The 22,683-nt window shown below is 46.7% G+C and overlaps 1 protein-coding gene across 3 annotated transcripts; it reads left to right on the top strand.

Moving 5' to 3' along the window:
- The first annotated feature begins 2,625 nt into the window (after window positions 1–2,625).
- SPATA2 (spermatogenesis associated 2) lies at window positions 2,626–21,009 on the top strand. 3 transcript variants are annotated; one of them, XM_040331679.1, is made up of 3 exons: window positions 2,626–2,727; window positions 16,059–16,491; window positions 18,904–21,009. In XM_040331679.1, the coding sequence occupies exons 2-3, from the start codon at window positions 16,174–16,176 to the stop codon at window positions 20,152–20,154; spliced, it is 1,569 nt and encodes a 522-aa protein (XP_040187613.1). In that variant the 5' UTR covers window positions 2,626–2,727; window positions 16,059–16,173; the 3' UTR covers window positions 20,155–21,009. The 3 variants fall into 3 exon arrangements, with proteins under 3 accessions (XP_040187613.1, XP_040187610.1, XP_040187611.1); XM_040331676.1 differs by having other exon boundaries at window positions 2,651–2,790; XM_040331677.1 differs by having other exon boundaries at window positions 2,651–2,863.
- Window positions 21,010–22,683: the final 1,674 nt, after the last annotated feature.

Below are 22,683 nucleotides of genomic sequence, written 5' to 3'. Positions count from 1 at the left end.
ACATTCAATTAAACGCAAGCCACGCTCACTTTGCACCCCATATTGCTGAATTTTAAAAACAAACGCGCCAACTTCACACAGCTTCGGAAACAATCAGAAATACTTGTAAATACTCCGTTCCCGAGTGTTTCCGAAGGGCAGTTGAACAATCTCCAAGGATTTACGAGTCTCTCTGGCGCCCCCCCACCTCTGGCCATGTGCGGTATTGCATGCCATAGAAGTCAATACGGAACAAATTATTTTCGTTTCCATTGACTTCTATGGGGAAACTCGCTTTGGTATGCAAGTGCTTTGGATTACAAGCATTCTCCTGGAACAGATTATGCTCGTAATCCAAGGTCCCACTGTATAAGGACACACACCTGTCCAGGGATTCTGTTCTCACCCGAGCCGATTTTTCAATGGGCTTCGGGTGCAGGCGCCGGCATCTTCGGTAAGGGAAAAACGTCAGTAAAGCCTTGCAGCTTCACAGCCGGTTTCCTACTGCTCGAGCCACGCTACACTTTGTGACCCGTCCCGCAGTCTTCTGAGATGTGTCCCAGAAGGCTGCAGAGGCAAGGGGGGATAGAACTTCCGCACTGATCGCCGCAGAAGTGGGAGAGGTTCCTGTCAAAGCCAGGTACCCCGCTCCACCCCAAACAATGGCAATTTGGTGTGGGGGGGGGGGTGAGTTTACAAACAAGCCAACTCCCCTTTTGGGTGGAGTTTCGCTTTAAATTTGTATCTACTGATGTATCTGTGTAAAGCCAAAAGTCTATTTTCTAGTTTTACATAAAGAAGGAAAAGATTACAGTCTCTGTCAGGATTTCCTGTGTCTCCACTGAGGAGATTCGCCCGTAGTCACCGTGACTGAAAGTGATGGGAAGTTACAGAACGGGAGGTGAGGGGAAACCTTCCAATGGGGACGTCTGTCTGATTAGGGATTTCCGTCACAGCAAAGGGATTTCTATGTATAATAATAATGGTGTGTGACTGTGGGGAGGACATTAGAGTGTAAGCTCCTCTGGTACAGAGACTGATGTGACGGTCTCATTCTTCTCTGTACAGCACTGCGGTATATGTCAGAGATATATAAATGTTGAATAATAATAATAATAGTGTGTGACTGTGGGGGGGGGGGCATTAGAGTGTAAGCTCCTCTGGTACAGAGACCGATGTGACCGTCTCATTCTTCTCTGTACAGCACTGCAGTATATTAAAGTGTGACTGTGGGGGGACATTCGAGTGTAAGCTTCTCTGACTCAGTGTTCTCTGTACAGCACTGTGGTATATGTCAGAAATATATAAATGTTGAATAATAATAATAGTGTGTGACTGTGGGGGGGACGGGACATTAGAGTGTAAGCTTCTCTGACTCAGTGTTCTCTGTACAGCACTGTGGTATATGTCAGAGATATATAAATGTTGAATAATAATAATAGTGTGTGACTGTGGGGGGGGGGGGGGACATTAGAGTGTAAGCTTCTCTGGCACAGAGACTGATGTGACTGGGTTGGTGTTCTTTGTGCAGCACTGCGGTATATGTCAGAGCTATATAAATGTTGAATAATAATAGTGTGACTGTGGGGGGTATTAGATTGTAAGCTCCTCTGCCTCATTCTTCTCTGTACAGCACTGCGGTATATGTCAGAGATATATAAATGTATAAAAATAATAATAATAGTGTGTGACTGGGGGGGGGGGGCATTAGAGTGTTAGCTCCTCTGGTACAGAGACTGATGTGATTGGGGGGGGGCATTAGAGTGTTAGCTCCTCTGGTACAGAGACTGATGTGACTGGGGGGGGCATTAGAGTGTTAGCTCCTCTGGTACAGAGACTGATGTGACTGGGGGGGGGGGGGCCATTAGAGTGTTAGCTCCTCTGGTACAGAGACGTATGTGTCTGGGGGGGCATTAGAGTGTTAGCTCCTCTGGTACAGAGACTGATGTGACTGGGGGGGGGGGGCATTAGAGTGTTAGCTCCTCTGGTACAGAGACTTATGTGTCTGGGGGGGCATTAGAGTGTTAACTCCTCTGGTACAGAGACTGATGTGACTGGGGGGGGGGGGCATTAGAGTGTTAGCTCCTCTGGTACAGAGACTGATGTGTCTGGGGGGGGGGGGCATTAGAGTGTTAGCTCCTCTGGTACAGAGACTGATGTGACTGGGGGGGGGCATTAGAGTGTAAGCTCTTCTGCTACAGAGACTGATGTGACTGGCTCAGTGTTCTCTGTACAGCACTGCGGTATATGTCAGAGATATATAAATGTATAAAAATAATAATAATAGTGTGTGACTGTGGGAGAGTGTAAGCTCCTCTGGTGCACAAAACATTATGGGCGTGGACATCGGTCACAGGCGGGGGCGGGGAGTGAGTGGGCGGGGCAGGGTACAGGTAGCATAGTCAGGGACATTTCTCTATACAGGTGGAAGTGGGTGGCACGCGCACATTGAAAGGGGGGCGGAGACTTGATGCATCCTTCCCTGGTAGATCATGGATAGGGGCGGTGACATCCAGAAGTAAGAACTGAGCGGCGGGGGGCGGCGGAGAACTCCCTTTACTGGGGAGAGGGGCGGGGACTCTTGGACCCTTTGCGCGGGGATTGGAGGAGGGAGCGGCGGGCGCGCGCGTAGCGAACGAGCGATTGGAGAAGCCTGGATCGCGTAGGACCCACGCGCGCGCTCCCGAGCTGCCAGCGCGGTGACGTTGCTAGAAGGAGGAAGTGAAGCGTTCTTCCATAATGGCGGAGGTGAGAAAGAAGCCGAGGTTCAGGAGGTGAAGGGAACGCTCGCTACATCCATCCCCGGCTCGGGTGTGTATGATCGGGGGGGCCGGACGTGCGTCAGCATCACGTGACTTAGCGCCGCCCTGGAGGTCCCAGCCAGGTGTGTATGTAGAGGGGGCACCTGTAATACCCCCCCCCCCCTCACCAGAAATAACTGTCCTATCAGTGTGGGGGGAGACTTGCCATCTATGACACCCGAGGATCATACATTGTAATATAGACCTGATCCCCCCCCTATATAATATATGATACATTGTAACACCCCCCCCCACATATAATATACTCTGCACCCCCAAATATTTAATCTGATACATTATAATATACCTTGAAACCCCCAATTTATAATATGATATGTTATATTGCCCCATATATGATACATTGTAACGTACCCTGAACCCCCCCCCCCCAATATATAATACCCAATATAAAATACCTTATGCATTATAATATACCCTGCACCCCCAATATATAATGGTGCATTATAATATAGCCCCCAATAAATAATATGATACATTGTAATATACCTTGCCCCAATATATAATATGATACATTGTAACATACTCTGAACCCCCCAATATATAATGCGCTATATATATATATATATATGATATATTTTAAAATACCCTGAAACCCCCCCCCCCTCGTCCCCCTCCCAATATATAATATATGGTGCATTATAATATACCCCATTATATAATATACAATACATTGTAAAATACCCTTAACACCCCCCCCCCCCCCCCCCATTATATAATATAAGATGCATTAAAATATTTGATACATTGTAATATACTCTGCATCCACTAATATATGATCCATTGTCATATACCCCCCATATATAATATTATATGATACAATACATGGTACCGGGCAGTGCCGATCCTGACCTCCCTGGGGCCCTAAGCAAAATTCCATGTCACATTGAGCCCCGGTTCACACTGGGTACGATTTGGTACGATTTGAGATGCGATTTGACATGTCAAAACGGCGGCAATTGTCGGCAATGGCACTGTCCTAATCGGTGCGGCGCTGCACCGATTTAAAAAAGTAGTTCCTGTACTACTTTTTTGCGATTTCGGGCCGCGACTTACATTGAACCCTGCACAGATGTCTCTTAAATCGCCGCCGAAATCGCGGTAAGATTTTGAATTCGCAGCAGTGTGAACCTAGCCTAAAGTTGAGAAGCGGCGGGGGGGGGGGGCTCTCCGCAGCCTTGCGGGGCCCTAAGCGGCTTGCATAGTAGGCCTATAGGGCTACTTGGCCCTGGTACCGGGTAACATTGTATATCCTTATCATACATGGAGTATCTGTGATCTCAGTATAATGTACATTGTATGTAGAGCGTGTTCTTCTCATACATGGAGTACATTGCACTGTCTGTATTATACAATGTCATACACCGTCCTCCTGAATGTTCTCCTACAGCTCCATAATACATAGTATGGGGGATGGGAATGTGATTGCACTGCGCTCTGTTACTTCCTGTAAGGAGTGGCGTGTAGTGCCCCCCCCCCCCCCTCATATGGAATACATACACTGGGATCTGTATGGATATGTACTCCTCCCAGTATGGGGGATGGGCAAGAAAATCCACATTTAGCAAATCTCTGCAATACATGAAACCCTGCAAGCACATAAATAATCCTGAGTGTCTGTGTCCCCTGACCGTGTATGTCTCCCCCTTGGTGCTTTGGTGGGATCCATTCACAGGGTGGGGGAGGTGTATATCTATGCTGCTGCCCTTGTTTACATTCCTCCTGAAGGAGTCATTTGCTGGACAGTGACAATACAGATGCAGAAAAACGTATATGTTTGCGGAATGCAAACATAAAGGCAGCAGCACATTGAGACTTCTCCAGATTTTGGGAATGGACTTCAACCACAGGGCCCAGGAGAATGTAAACAAAGACGACACATATAGACTTAACAGGGCCCAGGGGAATGTAAACAAAGACGACACATATAGACTTCATCACAGGGTCCAGGAGGATGTAAACAAAGACGACACATAGTCTTTATTACAGGGCCCAGGAGAATGTAAACAAAGACGACACATAGACTTCATCACAGGGACCAGGAGAATGTAAACAAAGACGACACATATAGACTTCACAGGGCCCAGGAGAATGTAAACAAAGACGACACATATAGACTTCACAGGGCCCAGGGGAATGTAAACAAAGACGACACATAGTCTTCATCACAGGGCCCAGGAGAATGTAAACAAAGACACATATACTTCATCACAGGGCCCAGGAGAATGTAAACAAAGACGACACATAGACTTCATCACAGGGCCCAGGAGAATGTAAACAAAGACGACACATATAGACTTCATCACAGGGCCCAGGAGAATGTAAACAAAGACGACACATATACTTCATCACAGGGCCCAGGGGAATGTAAACAAGGACGACACACATAGACTTCATCACAGGGCCCAGGGGAATGTAAATGTAAACCAAGGCACCAGCACATTGAGACGCCTCCATATTCTGGGAACAGACTTCACCACAGGGCCCAAAGGAATGTAAATGTAAACAAAGACAACAGAAGCACATTGAGACTTCTCCACATTCTGGGAATGGACTTCAACCACAGGGCCCAGGAGAATGTAAACAAAGACGACACATATAGACTTCATCACAGTTACCAGGGGAATGTAAATGTAAACCAAGGCACCAGCACATTGAGACACCTCCATATTCTGGGAACAGACTTCACCACAGGGCCCAAGGGAATGTAAATGTAAACAAAGGCCACAGAAACACATTGAGACTTCTCCACATTCTGGCAATGGACTTCGCCACAGGGCCCATGGGAATGTAAATGTAAACAAATGGAGCAGCCCATATAGACTTCACCACAGGGCCCAGGGGAATTTATATGTAAACAAATGGAGCAGCACATTGAGACTTCTCCATATTCTGGGAATGAACTTTGATACAGGGCCCAGGGGAATGTAAATGTAAACAAATGGAGCAGCCCATACAGACTGCGCCACAGGGCCCAGGGGAATGTAAATGTAAACAATGGTGCAGCCCATATGGACTTCACCACAGGGCCCAGGGGAATTTATATGTAAACTAAAGCACATTGAGACTTCTCCATATTCTGGGAATGGACTTCACCAGAGGGATGTAAATGTAAACAAATGGAGCAGCCCATATAGACTTAACTACAGGGCTTACAGGAATGTAAATGTAAACACAGGCAACAGCAGCACATTGGGACTTCTCCACATTCTGAGAATGGACTTCACCTCAGGGCCCAGGGGAATGTAAATGTAAACAAAGACAGCAGCCCATATAGACTTCACCACAGAGCCCAGGTAAATGTAAACAAATGGAGCAGTCCATATAGACTTCACCACAGGGCACCCAGGGGAATGTAAACAAAGGCAGCAGTGTCGGCACATATAGATTCTAGTAAATTCAGGATGGACTATGAAATCCAGGGGAACGCAAACATAAAATGCAGCAACAATGGCACACAGGGAGGACTGTACCACATTCTCGGCATGAACTCCAGCACAGTTACCAGGGGCACTATAAAAGTACACAAAGACAGAGGCACTTCTAGATTCTAAGGCACCCAGGGCCAGGAGGAATATAAATGTAAACAAAGGCAGCGGCACGTATGGACTTCACCACTTTCAGTCTTAACTCCACTTTGGTTACCCAGAGAAATGTAAATGTACACAAAGGCAGCAGCAGTGACACATTCTGGACTCCACCACAGGGCCTGGGAGACTGTAAATGTAAACTATCAGCAGCACATATGGACACCAAAAACTCGCTTCCTTCCCCCACCCGATCTACAACTTATAAGCATTTCCAGGTGTGCTCATCTCCATAACACACGGTAGGGAGGTGTTCTGTAGCCTTGCAGAAATGGCTGACAACACTGCTCGGATCTTGGTGCAGCAGAGGCAGTGTTGTCGGGAATGATCGGTACTTGTAGCATTTTGTAAAGGGAAATAAACACGGGGGGGAATGTGTTTGTATTGCAGAGATTCTTGTGTTGCTTTTTTTGTGGATTTTGCCCAGACTGTACACAGGATGTATATCTATTTCAGGAGAAGCCGGCGCTGTGTAATGGATTTGCTCTGCAGGTGGATGTGTACATGGAATGGTTTGCAGAGGCACCATCCATCCTGTGTGACGTCTGGGCGATCCAGCCGCCCTCCCCGGGAAAAGTTCTGTTCAGCAGTTCTGTTCCTCACCTCTTCATCATTGTGATTGATAACGCATTTACATACCGCGCCGCCATGCATCCTACAAATTGGCAGCAAAGTGGTATCTTTTCTGCCACCCCCCGAAATGTGTCCTAAAGATGGATTACAGAACTTGTCGGGAGAGATGGGAGGTCTACTTTTGCTGTCCTCTTGAAAAGGTTGCCTGGCTGTCGTTCTGACCCACAGGCTTCAGTATTTTGAGCCAATGGCCCAAAACAAGTTTACCCCTTCCTGTCCATCCCTGGCATCCGTTTAAATGGGGGAGGATTGCCAATCGCTGGCTTTCACAGTGAAGAGCCCATCCTGCCAGCTCCCAATCATGACTAGAGACCAAGAGCTCAGTCACTGTGCTGAGGGCGCAGAAATCTCAGCTGTCCATGGATGTGTGGCGCACGTTCTGTATGTGTTGCGTAGATGGCGAGAGGTTAAGGACTTGGCATTGAATATATATTTTCATGTTTTGTGCAGTAAGGTGTCAGTGTAACCTTTCCAGGTACAGGGCATCCAGAAAGTATTCACAGTGCTTCACTTTTCCCACATTTTATGTTACAGCCTTATTCCAAAATGGGTTAAATGTATAATTTTCCTCCAAAAAATTCTACAAACCATCCCCCATAATGACAACGTGAAAGAAGTTTTTTTGAAATCTTTTGCAAATTTATTAAAAATGAAAATCCCATGTACATAAGTATTCAGTCTTTGCTCAATACTTTGGTGACACTCCTTTGTCGCCAATTACAGCCTCAAGTCTGAGTATGATGCTACAAGCTTGGCACTCCTATTTTTGGGCAGTTTCTCCCATTCTTCTTTGTAGGACCTCTCAAGCTCCATCAGGTTGGATGGGGAACGTCGGTGCACAGCCATTTTCAGATCTCTCCAGAGATGTTCAATCAGGTTCAAGTCTGGGCTCTGGCTGGGCCACCCAAGGACATTCATAGAGTTGTGTCATAGCCACTCCTTTGTTATCTTGGCTGTGTGTTTAGGGTCGTTGTCCTGTTGGAAGATGAACCTTCGCCCCAGTCTGAGGTCCTGAGCACTCTGGAGCAGGTTTTCATCAAGGATGTCTCTGTACATTGCTTCATTCATCTTTCCCTCCATCCTGACTAGTCTCCCAGTCCCTGCCGCTTAAAAACATCCCCACAGCATGATGCTGCCTCCACCATGCTTCACGGTAGGGATGGCATTGGTCAGGTGATGAGAGGTGCCTGGTTTCCTCCAGAGGTGACGCTTGACATTCAGACCAAAGAGTTCAATCTTTGTTTCATCAGACCAGAGAATTTTGTTTCTTATGGTCAGAGTCTTTCAGGTGCCTTTTAGCAAACTCCGGACCCGCATGTGCCTTTTTACTGAGGAGTGTCTTCTGTCTGGCCACTCTACAGGCCTGATTGGTGGAGTGCTGCAGAGATGTTTGCTCTTCTGGAAGGTTCTCCTCTCTCCATAGAGAAATGCTGGAGCTCTGTCAGAGTGACCATTGGGTTCTTGGTCCCCTGCCTAAAGGCCCTTCTACCCCGATTGCTCAGTTTGGCTGGGCGACCCACAATGGGAAAAATCCTGGTGGTCCCAAACTTCTTTCCTTTATGGATGATGGAGGCCACTGTGCTCATTTTAGGACCTTCAATGCTGCAAAAAAAATTCTGTACACGTCTCCAGATCTGTGCCCCTCTTGGACTTCATGGCTTGGTTTGTGCTCTGACATGCACTGTTAACAGTGGGATCTTATATAGATAGGTGTGTGCCTTTCCAAATCATGTCCAATCAGCCTAATTTACCACAGGTGTACTCCAAGTTGTAGAAACAGCTCAAGGATGATCATTGGAAACTTGATTGCACTTGAGCTCAATTTTGAGTGTCATGGCAAAGGCTGTAAATACTTTTATACATGGGATTTTCGTTTTAATTTTTTAAAAATTTGCTAAGTTTTCATTATGGGGTATTGTTTGTAGAATTTTGAGGAAAATAATGAATTCAATTTATTTTGGAATAAGGCTGTAAAATAAAATGTGGAAAAAGTGAAGCACTGAGAATACTTTCCAGGTGCACTGTTTCTATTGCCTGTCACCCATGTTTGTTATAACATATCACAGCCCCCCTTTACTTTACAGTACATCAGTGTCTTCAGCCCCCCTTTACATCATTCCCCTTCTTTACATCAGTGTCCTTAGGTCCTCCCCTTCATATCGCAACTCCCCTTAACATCACAGCCAGCCCCCACCCCCTTTACATTGGTGTCTATAGACACATCGGGGCCCCACCCTTTACAGTAGTCCCACAGTGTCCTAGTTTCCCTGTCTTTAATGTCTCCCTTTTACAGGCAGCCTTCCCTGCACAGTTCTACCTTGGCAGGGAAAGGGCATTTATTAGCTGGGTGTCCTGAAGTCTCCCACTTGGCCACCACTGTTATCCTCACAGTAGGGCATGGGCAGAAGGTGCTGCAGATTCGAATGGAGGACAAGAGCTGCCAAACTTATATTAATTAGCGCGTGTTTACCTGCTTGTTAACTTGAAAAGACTCCCTATCTCTGTGCAGATCTGTGGAACATCTGACCCATGCCCTGCTGTGAGGATGACAGGGGGTGGGTGGGCAGGAGACCCAGGAGATTGCCGTGGCTGTGGTCCGGACAGGTCTGTCACTCTGTCCTGGTCCGGACCACGGTCCACCATTTAATGATCCCTGTTCTAGATCATGCAAATGAGGTTTATTTATATAACAAATGACTTGTTCAGGTTACAGGCGGCTTGTGGAAATTCTGGTATCAGCATATTGCTTCTTGCTGTCATTTGACCGCATACCTGTGAGAATGTCAAGACATAGGTCATTGTCACCAGGAGGAAGGACTGTGGTGCCTACAACAACCAGTCAGATCCAAGGTGTTGTAAGGTTGTGCAATGGTTGTATTTGATTAGTTTATCAGGAGATATATAGATAGATAGATATCTCAGCTCTACCTGGTGTCAGGACCTGAATCACCTGCTTGTGGAACTGTGCTTCCCAAAGTGGGAAAGGTTGTAGTTCTGGTATCTCCCAGCAGATCCCAATAATCAGTTTCCACTTGGTGCTGGCTGCTGGGATGGTATTTAGTTCTTCCTCACTTTTAGGTTGGGTTCACACCTATGCAAATTGCAGGTTTCCCCTGCATCCAATTTGCATAGCAGGAGATTGTGACTGGCTATAGAGCCGGTTCACACATCCCCCGCAGAAGCTCCTATGCAAATTACACAGGAGCCCCTGTGTGTGGTTTTTGTCCATTTTTGCTCCGAGTTCAGCCAATAATTTAGTTTTTCCGTATGTCTATCACAGGGTTTGACAAATTTGCTTGGAATCTAGGAGCCAGCTAAAAGTTAGGAGCCAGAAAACGCGCCCCGTCCTGACGAGCTTGCGCGCAGAAGCGAACACATACGCGAGTAGCGCCCCCATATGTAAATGGTATTTAAACCACACGTGAGGTATCGCCGCGATCGTTAGAGCGAGAGCAATAGTTCTAGCTCTAGACCCCCTCTGTAACTCAAAACATGCAACCTGTAGATTTTTTTTAAACGTCGCCTATGGAGATTTTAAAGGGTAAAAGTTTGTCGGCATTCCACGAGCGGACGCAATTTTGAAGCGTGACATGTTGGGTATCAATTTACTCGGCGTAACATTATCTTTCACAATTTAAAAAAAAATGGGGATAACTTTACTGTTGTCTTATTTTTCAATTTAAAAAAGTGTATTTTTTTCCCAAAAAAGTGCGCTTGTAAGACCGCCGAGCAAATACGGCGTGACAGAAAGTATTGCAACGATCGCCATTTTATTCTTTATGGTGTTAGAATAAAAAAATATATAATATTTGGGGGTTCTAATTAGAGGGAAGGAGATGGTAGTGAAAATATTGTAAAATTACATTAGAATTGCTGTTTAACTTGTAATGCCAACGGCCACCACCAGATGGCGCCAGCTCACAGAAGGAAGAGCTTGGGACTTCACAAGGCCGTAAAGTCGCGGCCTCAATTACCGCCCGCGGCGGGGGCGCACGGAGACACGGGATCCTGTTCCTCCATCCGCCCCCACCTCGCGATCGCATCGGGCCCACGGCGGCCGGTTATTGAGGCCGTGGCCTCAATTACCGGCGGGCGTGGGCGCAATTTCTTGTCGCAATTGCGACCTGGCGCCCGGATATTGTCGACCCCTGGTCTATCCTATCTATCTCAATAGCAGTGACACCACTGTGCTGTACATACCATGTGTAGAGAGCAGAGCTGTGGGAGAAGCCCACCAGACTCCACCTAATACAGGCTGCCTGCAGAAAACTACAGAAAGGGGGTGGAGACGAGACCAGTCCCCCTGCACAAAGAGAGAGCAGCAGTAAGCGGTCTTTATTACAGGAAGTCTCACGCTGGATAAATGCACAGATCTGGAAGAAATACACAAAGTTCTTCTGAGATTCAAGGATTAATACACATGACAATATTTATTGATTCCCCCGGAGTTCAGCTTCAGAGCTGTGGGACTTCTAAGACTGGCTGAACAGAAATCCTTCACCAGGAGTGTTGCCCTTGTACGTGGGTGCTCAATCTGTGGCCCACCAGCTGTTGCGTAACTACAAGTCACATGATGCCTCAGCCGTAGGGAGTCATGCTTGCAACTGTCAGACACTTGCAATGCTATATGGGACTTGTAGTTCTGCAACAGCTGGAGGGGCCACAGGTTGAGCAACCATCAGCAGCAGGACAATCATGCAGCGAATTGCTTTGCAGTGCATTTGTTTCCTCCTTATAAAGATGATGCAACCACCTGATGAAGGCATCTGGTTCTTGTAATGTGTCTTATTGGAGCAGATTGATGAGAGGTGAGACAGGATACATGTGTGCCGTGTACAGATTCTCACATCGTTTTATACAATGTTGAATGGGACTTCCTGTAGCTGTTGTGACTGGGTCGGAGCGGCGGTGGGGAATTTTGGAGATGTAGAAAGCCCCTGGGTTTATACACACGTTAAATAGAAGCAGGAAACCATTGCTCAGAAGGGTAATATTTAAGGTGTGATATCATACCATAATGGAAATACTATACTTTGTTTTCAGTATGACTCCATCTAAACTCAATGCGACTGAACGCTCTTTATATCTGACAACCAATACTTTTACCGCTGAAATGTACTGCTTTAGGCCTCACACTACGGGCCGTTCGGGTCCGTCTGTCACGGACCTCAACGGACGCTCCATGCAATCCTATGGAGTATCGGATGTCAGTGGAGACATGTCCGCTGACATCCGACCCTATCCGATCCGCTAAAAACAGACGTATGGGGGCCACGTCCCCATCCGTCCATTCGGATCGGGTAAGATCTGATGAAATCAGACATGCTGTCCGTTTTCATCAGATCGCTCCATAGGGATACAGCGGTGCCCGACAAGCGACGGAGTCCGCCAAGTGTGAATGAGGCCTTATGCTTTGGGGGTGTCGGAAAGTCTGACTGGCCATATGATTGGACAGCAATGGCTCAAGGCTGAAATTGCATCCCATTAGGCCCCCCCCCCCCCCCTCACCCCGCTATGTATACTGGGCTCTACTTGCCCATCTGTGGACCCGGTATCACGGGTGCCGCCGGGGAGAGGGGTGGAGAAGCGCTCTCCTCCCCCTTCTAGTTGTTTACCCGGAAGTGACGCGTGACGTCACTTTCGGGTCCCTGTCGACAGATTTTTCAGCTATCAAGGCCGGGAAAGAATGTAACACAATGTGATGTGCATTACATTCAGTGGAGCACAGGGGAGAAGGGGGTCCTTTAGACTCCTGATCTTTCATTAAAGAGAACCCATCGCCAAAGAAAATCATCAACAAGGGGACTTTTTGTCCCCTGTGTAATGGGGAGTAAAAAAAAAATATTTTCCATAGGGGATGCTTTAAGGCCACCTATAGGCCATCAGTTTAGCATTACGAAGGGGGTCTGGTGCTAGAGATATGTCTCTCATTTTGGCGTGCGCAGTGATATGTAACATGTATCGCCATCGGCAATGTGGGGGCCTCAAAATGTGTGGGTGAAGGGTCCTCATATTGTATTTTTTTTTTTTTTTTATTGTAAAAGTTTTAAGTTAAACTTAAAGCGGAGGTTCACCCTAAAAAACATCTATATACCATTACATCGAGCATACTTCCGACATCTACAGTATGCTGTTGTTTGTTTTTTTTGGCCGTACATACCGTTTAATTGTTATTTTTCCCCCCGGGTTCTGGCTCCCGCGGGACTGGGCGTTCCTATTCAGAGGTTAGATGATTGACGTCTGGTGAAAAACTTCCCCTGGCGCATAAGGCGCGTCACCAGTTTTTCCATAACTAGCCGACCTGCGAGTCGGCTCTATACGGTGCCTGCGCCCGCCATGTAGAGCTCACTGCGCAGGCACCATATAGAGCCGACTCGCAGGTCGGCTAGTTACGGAAAAACTGGTAACGCGCCTTATGCGCCAGGGGAAGTTTTTCACCAGACGTCAATAATCTAACCTCTGAATAGGAATGCCCAGGCCCGCGGGAACCAGAACCCGGAAGGAAAATAACAATAAAACGGTATGTACGGCAAAAAAAAAAAAACGGCATACTGTAGATGTCGGAAGTATGCTGGATGGAATTGTATATAATTGTTTTAGGGTGAACCTCCGCTTTAAGCACATCAAGTTTAAGGCCCCATTCACATGGACGGACCGTTGAGGTCCGTCTGTCAGTTTTGACGGCGGACCTGAACAGCCGCTCCATGCAGTCCTATGGAGCGTCGGATGTCAGCGGAGACATGTCCGCTGACATCCGACCCGATCCACCAAAATCAGACGTATGGCGATACGTCCATATCCATCCATGGCGGATCGGGTGAGATCTGATGAAAAGGGACATGCTGTGCGTTTTCATCAGATCGCTCCATAGGCATCAGCGGCGCTGCACAAGCCCCTCCCTGCTCAGTGAGCAGAGAAGAGCTTGTCATCTGCCAGCTCAGCGGAAATCTGCGGACTGATCTCCCGCTGAGCTGGCGGGAGCAGGCGTAGCGACGGAGTCCGCCTCGTGTGAATGGGGCCTAAATGGGGTTTAAACTTTTACAATAAATTTTGTTTTTTATTTTTTTTAAATTGACCCTCGCATTTTGAGGCCCCGACATTGTCAATGGCGTTACACATGTTGCTGCGTACGCCAGAAATTGGAGAAATAATTCCAGCACCAGACCTCCTTCGTAATGCTAAACTGATGACCTATAGGGGGCCTTTAAAGCGGATGGAAAATGTAATATAGGGCACTGATATATGTTTTAAGGTTTGACATGTTGGGTATCTATTGGCTCGGTGCAATCTTGGCTTTTATATTTTACCAAATAATTGGGTAATTTGTTGTATTCCAAAAATTCTACTTTTAGCTTAAAAACAGGGTGACAATACACAGAAGCAGAGTAGTCTTGGATGGACATGTAGTTTTAAATTTACTTTAAATGGTGACAACCTAGGCTTTAAATCGTTTTCAAAAGAAGTAATCTTCCTGAACCTTGGTGAGCTTTGCATTTCTTTCAGATCTGTGCAGTAATCCAGTGTGAGACATCCTGTAATAAAGACCTCTCACTGCTGCTCTCTCTCCTTGTGCCGGGGACTGGTCTTGTCTCCGCCCACTGCTGTAGTTTTCGGCAGTCTGTGGTTAGTAGAGCCTGCTGAGTCCTCCCGAAGCTCTGCTCTTTTTGTGCAGAAGCTCTGCTCTTCTTGTGCAGGGGAACTGGTCCTGTCCCCTTCTGTAGTTTTCTGTAGGCAGTCTGTGTTGGGTGGGGCCTACTGGGCCCCTCCCACAGCTCTGCTATCTCTCCTTGTGCTGGGGACTGGTCTTTTCTCCGCCACTACTGTAGCTTCCTGTAGTGGGTGAGGCCTGTTGAGTCCCTCCCACAGCTCTGCACTCTTTCATTGTGTAGTGTAACTGGTCCTGTCTCCGCCCCCTTCTGTAGTTTTCTGCAGTCTGTGGTTGGTGGAGCCTGCTGGGCCCCTCCCACACCTATGCTCTATGCATAGCCCTATGCATAGTGATGATGTAACAGTTACTTTTTACGCACCTGTACGTCCCTTTTGAATTTGCCATCGTGCGGGCGCATGTGAACTGTGGGGGGATGGGCTACCAGTGACATGACAGTGATCACTGCTCCCGATCACAGGGAGTAGTAGATCCCTGCCATGTCACTAGGCAGAACAGGGAAATGCCTTGTTTACATAGGCATCTCCCTGTTCTGCCACTTCGTGAGACGATGGCGGGCACCGGGCTGATATAGAGTCCGCAGGCACGGTCATGGAGCGGCATAGCGGGGAGATGACAAAGTTAAAGTGACGCAGTGCCGTATCGCAAAAAAATGGCCTGGTCATTGGGCAGTCAATTCTTCCGGTGCTGAAGTGGTTAAGATAAAAAACCTTCTGCCTTTAGAACCACTTTCCACATCCAGCAAGGATGAATGGTGAGCGCAGTTGATAACTCATCCCCTTAATTACCGATGAGAGTGATTTACTTAAAGCGGGGGTTCACCCGTACATAACACTTTTTCCCCTTAGATGGATGCTCGTTTTGTCTAGGGGAATCGGCTAGTTTTAAAATATGATCCGTACTTACCGTTTACTAGATGCATCTTCTCCGCCGCTTCCGGGTATGGGCTGCGGGACTGGGCGTTCCTATTTTGATTGACAGTCTTCCGAGAGGCTTCCGACGGTCGCATCCATCGCGTCACGATTTTCCGAAAGAAGCCGAACGTCGGTGCGCAGTATAGAGCCGCACCGACGTTCTGCTTCTTTCGGCTACTAGTGACGCGATGGATGCGACCGTCGGAAGCCTCTCGGAAGACTGTCAATCAAGAAGGAACGCCCGCTCCCGAAGACCCATACCCGGAAGCGACGGAGAAGATGCATCTCGAAAACGGTAAGTACAGCTCATATTTTATATATTCCATAGATCTGTCAGCAATTCCAGGGAGGCGATGGCTATTCTGATAAAGCTTTTCTTGTGACATGGATAATTTTCAGTTAGCATTCCTAGAGAGGCTTCTCCTACGTATATCTAATGACCCCTTTCCTTTTCCTCCAGAGTCCTCTTCAGCAGAATGACTGATCACCCCATCTCTTCATTACATCCTGACGTTACAAGAAAGCCATGGATGAGATGAGGTAACTGCCGAGCCGTCACCAGATCCCCCTTTTCAATGGATACAAAGTACAAAGAAGACCTCTTCAGAAAATATGTACAGTTCCACGAGTCCAAACTGGAAGCCTCAGACAGCAAACAGCGAGCCATCAGCGATGAGTACCTACGTACAGCCGCTTCGGCCTTACTCAGCCTCCCCAAAATCGACCCCGCTCATCGATTCCGGCTGATCCGCTTCTATGACGTGTGCGAGAATTCTCTCAAATCCCTGCGGACTTCCAATCTGCGCTCACTTCACAATGCTGCGGCTTTACTGGAGACTGTCGGTATTAATCTTTTCCTTTATCCCTGGAAGAAAGAATACAAGAATATCAAGGTGAGATGTTTTGCTTTAAACGTATTTTCCTTTTTTTGCAGCTGTATATTGCAGAAATTGAATTACCGTATTTTCCGGCGTATAAGACGACTTTCTAACCCCTTAAAATCTTCTTTAAAGTCGGGGGTCGTCTTATACGCTGGTAACCTAACCTACGTCTTCTGTTCCGTGATAGGCGGAACAGTCAGCTTCCCAGGAGGCACTGTGTTCAGTGTCCGCCTATCACGGAGGTCCTGTGTTTAGTGTCCGCCTATCACGAGAGGGCCTCCGTGATAGGCGAACACTGAACACAGTGCCTCCTGGGAAGCTGACTGTTCCGCCTATCACGGAACAGAAGACGTAGGAGGCGCGGCTTTTGAAAAAACGTACAGTACGGACACGGAGCGTGGACAATGGAGGGGTAATGTAATGGGGCACAGTCTGGCATGTAATGGTGGCACCGTGAGGCGAGGCATGACTAGTAGGAAGGGAGTAGTCTTATACGTTGAGTATATCCCAAAACCAACATTTTGGCTGGAAAATTAGGGGGTCGTCTTATACGCCGGCAAATACGGTAAATTTTACAGGTCAGACACTGACCACGTGAACCGTGTACACACTGCTTGGGGGGGAGGGGGCAGGGGCATACGTAGAGCGGTCGCAACTGCGGCCTGGCCCCATGCATACCTGGATAGTAGGGGTGCCATTTAGAGGAACCGATCCCCCTTCAGTTTCCTCCAGCAGCCTTTCAGCGGCTGCAGGAGGAAAATGGGAAGGGGTGAGTTCCTCTACATCAGGGGTCTCCAAACTATGTCCCTCCAGTTCAGGAACTACAATTCTCATCATGCCTTGTCATGTCTGTGACTGGATCTGCTATTCCCATCATGCCTAGCTATGTCTGTGAATGTCAGTTTTACAATGGCTTACAACGCGCTCCCAGCACAGAGATGGGGGGGGGGGGGTCTCACTAAGAGCCCTGAACCCCATACTAATGATCAGGACCCGTAACTCCTGATTCCGGGGTCATCTGATCGCTGTGATAGCCTCTGATTAGTTATCATAGTCATCTGTCACTGTGAAGCCCGCCTCTAACTGATACTAATAAAAAATTACTGACCCTGACCAGGGTTTGGTCAGGGTCAGTAATTTTTTTTAATTCGTATTAATGTCAGTTAGTCTTCATGTACACGGGACGTTGTTCAACTTCTGGACGATTTAACTTGACAGATAGAAACCAGTGTTTAAAAAATGGCCGTTTAGCCGTGTTTACATGCCGAGTTTAGCCGCGTTTGCGTCTAGTAGCATTTGGATTTTTTTATTTTTAATGACCAAAAACGAAACGCCTATAAACGAAATGCGGCTTACCGCGTTTTAGATGCGTTTGGCGTCGGAAACTTTGGCGTCTGAACTGAAAAAAAAAAGGCCTACTGCGTAGAAACGATAGTAAATGAACCTTTGTACGTGTACACCTAACATTGAATGAGTTCAGGGGCAGTTGAAAAATGTGTCCAACTGCCTCTGAACGTCCGTTTAGCAGCAGCAGTGTACAAGGGACCTTTATAGAATTTGTGTGTTTTTAGGTAGGCTAAAAAAAAAATTGCGCATGATTGTTTCTGGGTTGTACTACGGTTGGCTACAATAACTAACATATCCGTATGTGGTATCGCTGCGATTGTCAGGAGCAGGAAATTGTATTTTGGGTTGTTCTTTGATAGAAGGTTATGATAGTGGCAAGAAAAATACAGCTAAAATTTTTTTTTTTTCTCTAATTTGGCCCAGTTTTAATTTGATGGTTAAAAAAAAAAATCGGAAGGTATTACCATTTACCCCCAAATAAAAGCCCAATTTGTCCTGAAAAACACGGTATAATCCACCTGGATACAGAAAATAGTTGGGGTGATATGTACGCTTTTACTAACGCATGCTAAATTGTGCTTTGGCATTAAAGTGGAGTTCCACCCAAAAGTGGAGCGTCTACTCATTAGAATTCCCCCAGTGTCACAATTGGCACCTTTTTTGGGGGGGGGACAGGAGTCTGGACCGTGGCCTGTGACGTCAGCGTGGGGCTCCCTCCCCTGACCGCTGGGCCAGTAGGAGAGAGGAGCAGGCCTCACGCATGCGCAGTAGGGTTCCCGGCGTGAAGCCAAAAGGCTACACTACTGGGTACCCTTACCCGCAATGGTGGCAGCAGCACCCGACAGCTGATGGAAACATCTGCTGCCGACACCGCTGGACTCCAGGACAGGTAAGTGTCCATTTATTAAAAGCCAGCAGCTGCAGTATAATTTTGTTTTTGCCCTTTAGGCATGAAGGGATTTAACATCATTGTTACTTTTTTACTCTTTCCATTCACTCTGCAACATGTTTTAGATCTTATCCCACATCTCTGGTGTTTCTGTTGCTGTTTTGACATTTTTGTTTCTTATATTGCAGACTTACACCGGGCCATTTGTTTACTACGTTAGAGCTGCTTTAATTGACGACGACATCAGGCATATATTAAACAACATGGGCTACGTTCAAGAATACGGCACGGTCTACAGGCTTAAAGACCATGTGGACACCACACAAGTCAAAAGAGTGGCTTTTGAGCTTTTTCTGGCACGAGTGGAATGTGAGCTTCTGCTGGAAATTTACTTGCAAGTCAAGGCTAAAGGCTACTTGGAAGTAGACGTGGTGAACGAGCGGAAGAACAGCAACGAGGACGTGAGGGGCTGCACGGACGAAATGAAGAGGCGGTCAGAATGTAAAGAGAGCCTGAACATATCAATGAATAGGATGGTCCTTCAGAAGTCAGCCAGCGAGAGAGCGCCATCTAAGGACTATTTAAAACAAAAGGTCACAAAGCCATCGAAATCGGTCGACACATACGACAGCTACTGGGACAGCAAAAACAAGTTTCCTTTGTCGGCCCCACTGAGCTTGAGAAAGGAGCCCATTCTGGTAGACCCAGAAGATGACCTCAAGGATGAGATTATCCGCCCCTCGCCGTCTTTACTGGCCATGTCCAGCTCTCTGCACGGCTGCTCCGACGAATTTTTAAATATTTCCTCCAACCCCAACGGACTGATCCGAGCAAACCACACCTACGGTTATTACCCTGCTGACGATGAGGTTGATTTATACACCGACATGGATTCTAGAATGGTCGGCGTGAAGCGGCAGGAACTTGCCAAACCCGACGTCTGGCTCTTTGAAAACAAGATGAATCCGTCTCATCACAAGCGTTCGCTTTTAGCCAAAGAGACAGTATTCATGAAGTGCCAAACCTGCGGCTTGTCTTCTGGTGGTCCCTTATGCCAAAAGTGCGAAAGCTTGCTTATGTATCCTACGCTCAAGCAGAGCAACCTGTCTATCAATACTTCGGCTCAAATTGACGGTTACTCCTCGGGTTCGGGGCTGCGCGAGAAGTCTCCTTACGTCGGTTCGTCCCAAGACCCGTCGTCTCAACCGAACCCCAAAATGAAGTTTTCTTCTTCTTCGTCTTCTTCTCTGCGCTGCAGTTTCTGCAACAGGCCCGGTGCCTCTCTCACCTGCACAGTCTGCTCCAAAGTTTCCTGCGAAGCTTGCGTCGGCGCTTACACTCGCGATTACTGCTGCCGGAAAAGCGAATATCATAAATTTGCACCAAACAATCAGCTAAATTACAAATCCTCCCAGCTAGCCCACCTTGTGTACAGATAAACTTTTTTTTTTTTCATTTTTCTTTTTTTCTTTTTTTTTTTTGTAAGGGCTAAAAGGACTTGGACCTCGAGACTGAATATATCCTACTGACTGCTTGAACAAAAAAAAAAATACACACACAACAAACAGGAGTGGAGAGTATAATTTTATCAGTGTTCAAAGTCATTTGTGATTCTTGCTGCTACACCATGGTGCAATAAATCCTTACGGGCTTGCTATCTAAATTAAAATTTGGAGGTAAAGTGATAAAAGATGGTTTTATTTAAATGAAAATATGTTGTTTGATTTTCTTAAACAGGAAAACAAAAGCCAATGTATGGTTTTTGTTTCTGGTGTTATAAAATATTAGCTGAACAATCTATTCTCCTCCTAGTTACAAAATTGCATTTAATTTGTATAGCAAGCAAGCACTCCCCAGGATTTAAGTAAGCGTGTGTCAAAGCTCAATTCTAAGAGATATTTTTTTATTTTACAGAGGTATATACCAGAATTATATCTAGCCCCCCTCTTTCCTGCGTAACTGATTGATTTTTTTTTTTTTTTTCAACTTAAATATTTATGCAATTGTAACCTTTGTAAGGGACTTCTAAATGAATCTACATTAGCTGTACCTGTCTGGTTTGCATGCGGTGATCCTGCGAAGTGGCCTTCGAGATTCAGTGTCTGTTCTTTCTGAGAAGGCCGTGCCCTCCCCTTTTTTTTTTTTTTTTCTCCCCCGATCTATGGCCGTTTAACCATCTACACTGTAAGCTGTTGGAGCTGAGAAACAATGTATTTAGTCTGTGTCCTTGCAGATAAAAGGCTAGTTTATAAAATTGCACAAAACAAAGTTTATTTGTGTTTAAAAAAAAAAAAGAAAATCCTTGTTTTGCTGGATAAATTAAACATCATTATATGATATATATAATAAAGGCTGATAGAGAGCCTCTAGGAAAGGATACATTTAACTTGTTTGTCGTGTACAATCGTTTAAACTATACACATCCATAGTACCTATTTTTAAGATGGCTGAGCCAGAGAATTTAATCCCAGACAATATAGGGAAAAAAGCACTTTCTAATCCAGATGAGTGGATTTAGGTAAAAGGAATAAATAAATGTATTAATACTGCTAGAAAAAAATACCCGGGTTCTGTTTTTATATTGGCTTCATGTCATTTTCTGCATGCCGGGTCTTAGGCAGAGCCAAACGGATTGGCAGGGTGAGACGGTCAATGTGGCACAATGCTGTCAGTCTAACACTGGCAGTTTGGTTACAGAAGTGGGCTGGTGGTGCAGAGATGATGATAAAGGAAGCCGATCTACAGTATTTGAGTATGTCGAATTTGGAGAATATTTCCAGTCCGTGTAACAGTTTGTTGTGCGGTGATACTGGTCAGTTAATCTATGCAGTGTGCTTGTACGCTTATCTTGGTTGATATCCGCAGCACTAATGTTGGCGGGCAGATCTCCATGTTGTCCTTGCCACTTGACAAGTCTGTGGTTCATGCACAGAATTGGGGGTTACAACCCTACCACTGAATTTAATTGCACCTTATGGCTTAAAATGACATTAAGAGTAACTGTAAAAAAAAATAAACAAACATGTTACCCTTATCCAATCTGTGTAATGGTTTTGCACACAGCAGCCCCGATCCTCCTCTTCTAAGTTCCCCGGCAGGTGCTCCTGGCTCCTCCATTCTGCCTAGTGCCCCCATAGGATGCAGCTTGCTATGGGCGCTTCTGAGCAGACTCTCTCTCCAATCTTCCTCTTCTCGGGTGATCCTGCCTAGTGCCTCAATAGCATGCAGATTGCTATGGGGTCACCCAAGCAGGGCACGCGTCTCCACAATCCTACTCTTCACAGGTCTCCTGCCTAGTGCCCCCATAGCAAGCTGCTTGCTATGGGGTACCTGAGTCCTAAACCACTGCTACGTGTGTCTATTCACACGGCGCTCTGCCCCCACCCCTGCTCCGTCGTCATTGGCTCACTGGCTGTGATGGACCATAGCGGAAGCCAACGGCTACTGCTGCTGTCTCAGTCAATGAGGAAGGAGAGAGAACTGAGGCTCTTGTGCACATCGATGAGGCTCAGGTAAGTTTTTTAGAGGGGGGGGGGAGCTGCTGCACATGGTGTTTTTTTTTTTCAAAGAAAAACCTGTCAGCCTTTAACCACTTAAGGACCGACTCACGTGTGTATATATATATATATGTCATCTCTTTAAAAAATGAATATCTCGGTAACGGCAGCAGCTTCTGCCACAACCAAGATATTCATCTTTAACGTGGCTGGTCCTGTAAATGATAACGGTGGTCTCCGTGGCGGATTCGCCACAAGATCACCGTTATTGGTGGCGGGAGAGGGTCTCTCCCGCGCCCTCCGCCGATTACCGGAGCCGCCGCCAGCGGCGGGGGCGATCGGGTCCTTCTCGCTGCTAGGCTGGGATACGAGTGAGGGCAAGATGGCCCCCACCCGTCGCCATAGCAGGGCGGAAGCAGCGTTTTTTTTTTTTTTTATTGCATTTTAGTCTAAATATGAGATCTGAGGTCT

This window comes from Rana temporaria, chromosome 12 (genome assembly GCF_905171775.1).
Source record: "Rana temporaria chromosome 12, aRanTem1.1, whole genome shotgun sequence".
NCBI lineage: Eukaryota > Metazoa > Chordata > Amphibia > Anura > Ranidae > Rana > Rana temporaria.
Note: the sequence above shows the minus strand (reverse complement) of the source record. Positions and strands in the feature narration are given on the sequence as shown.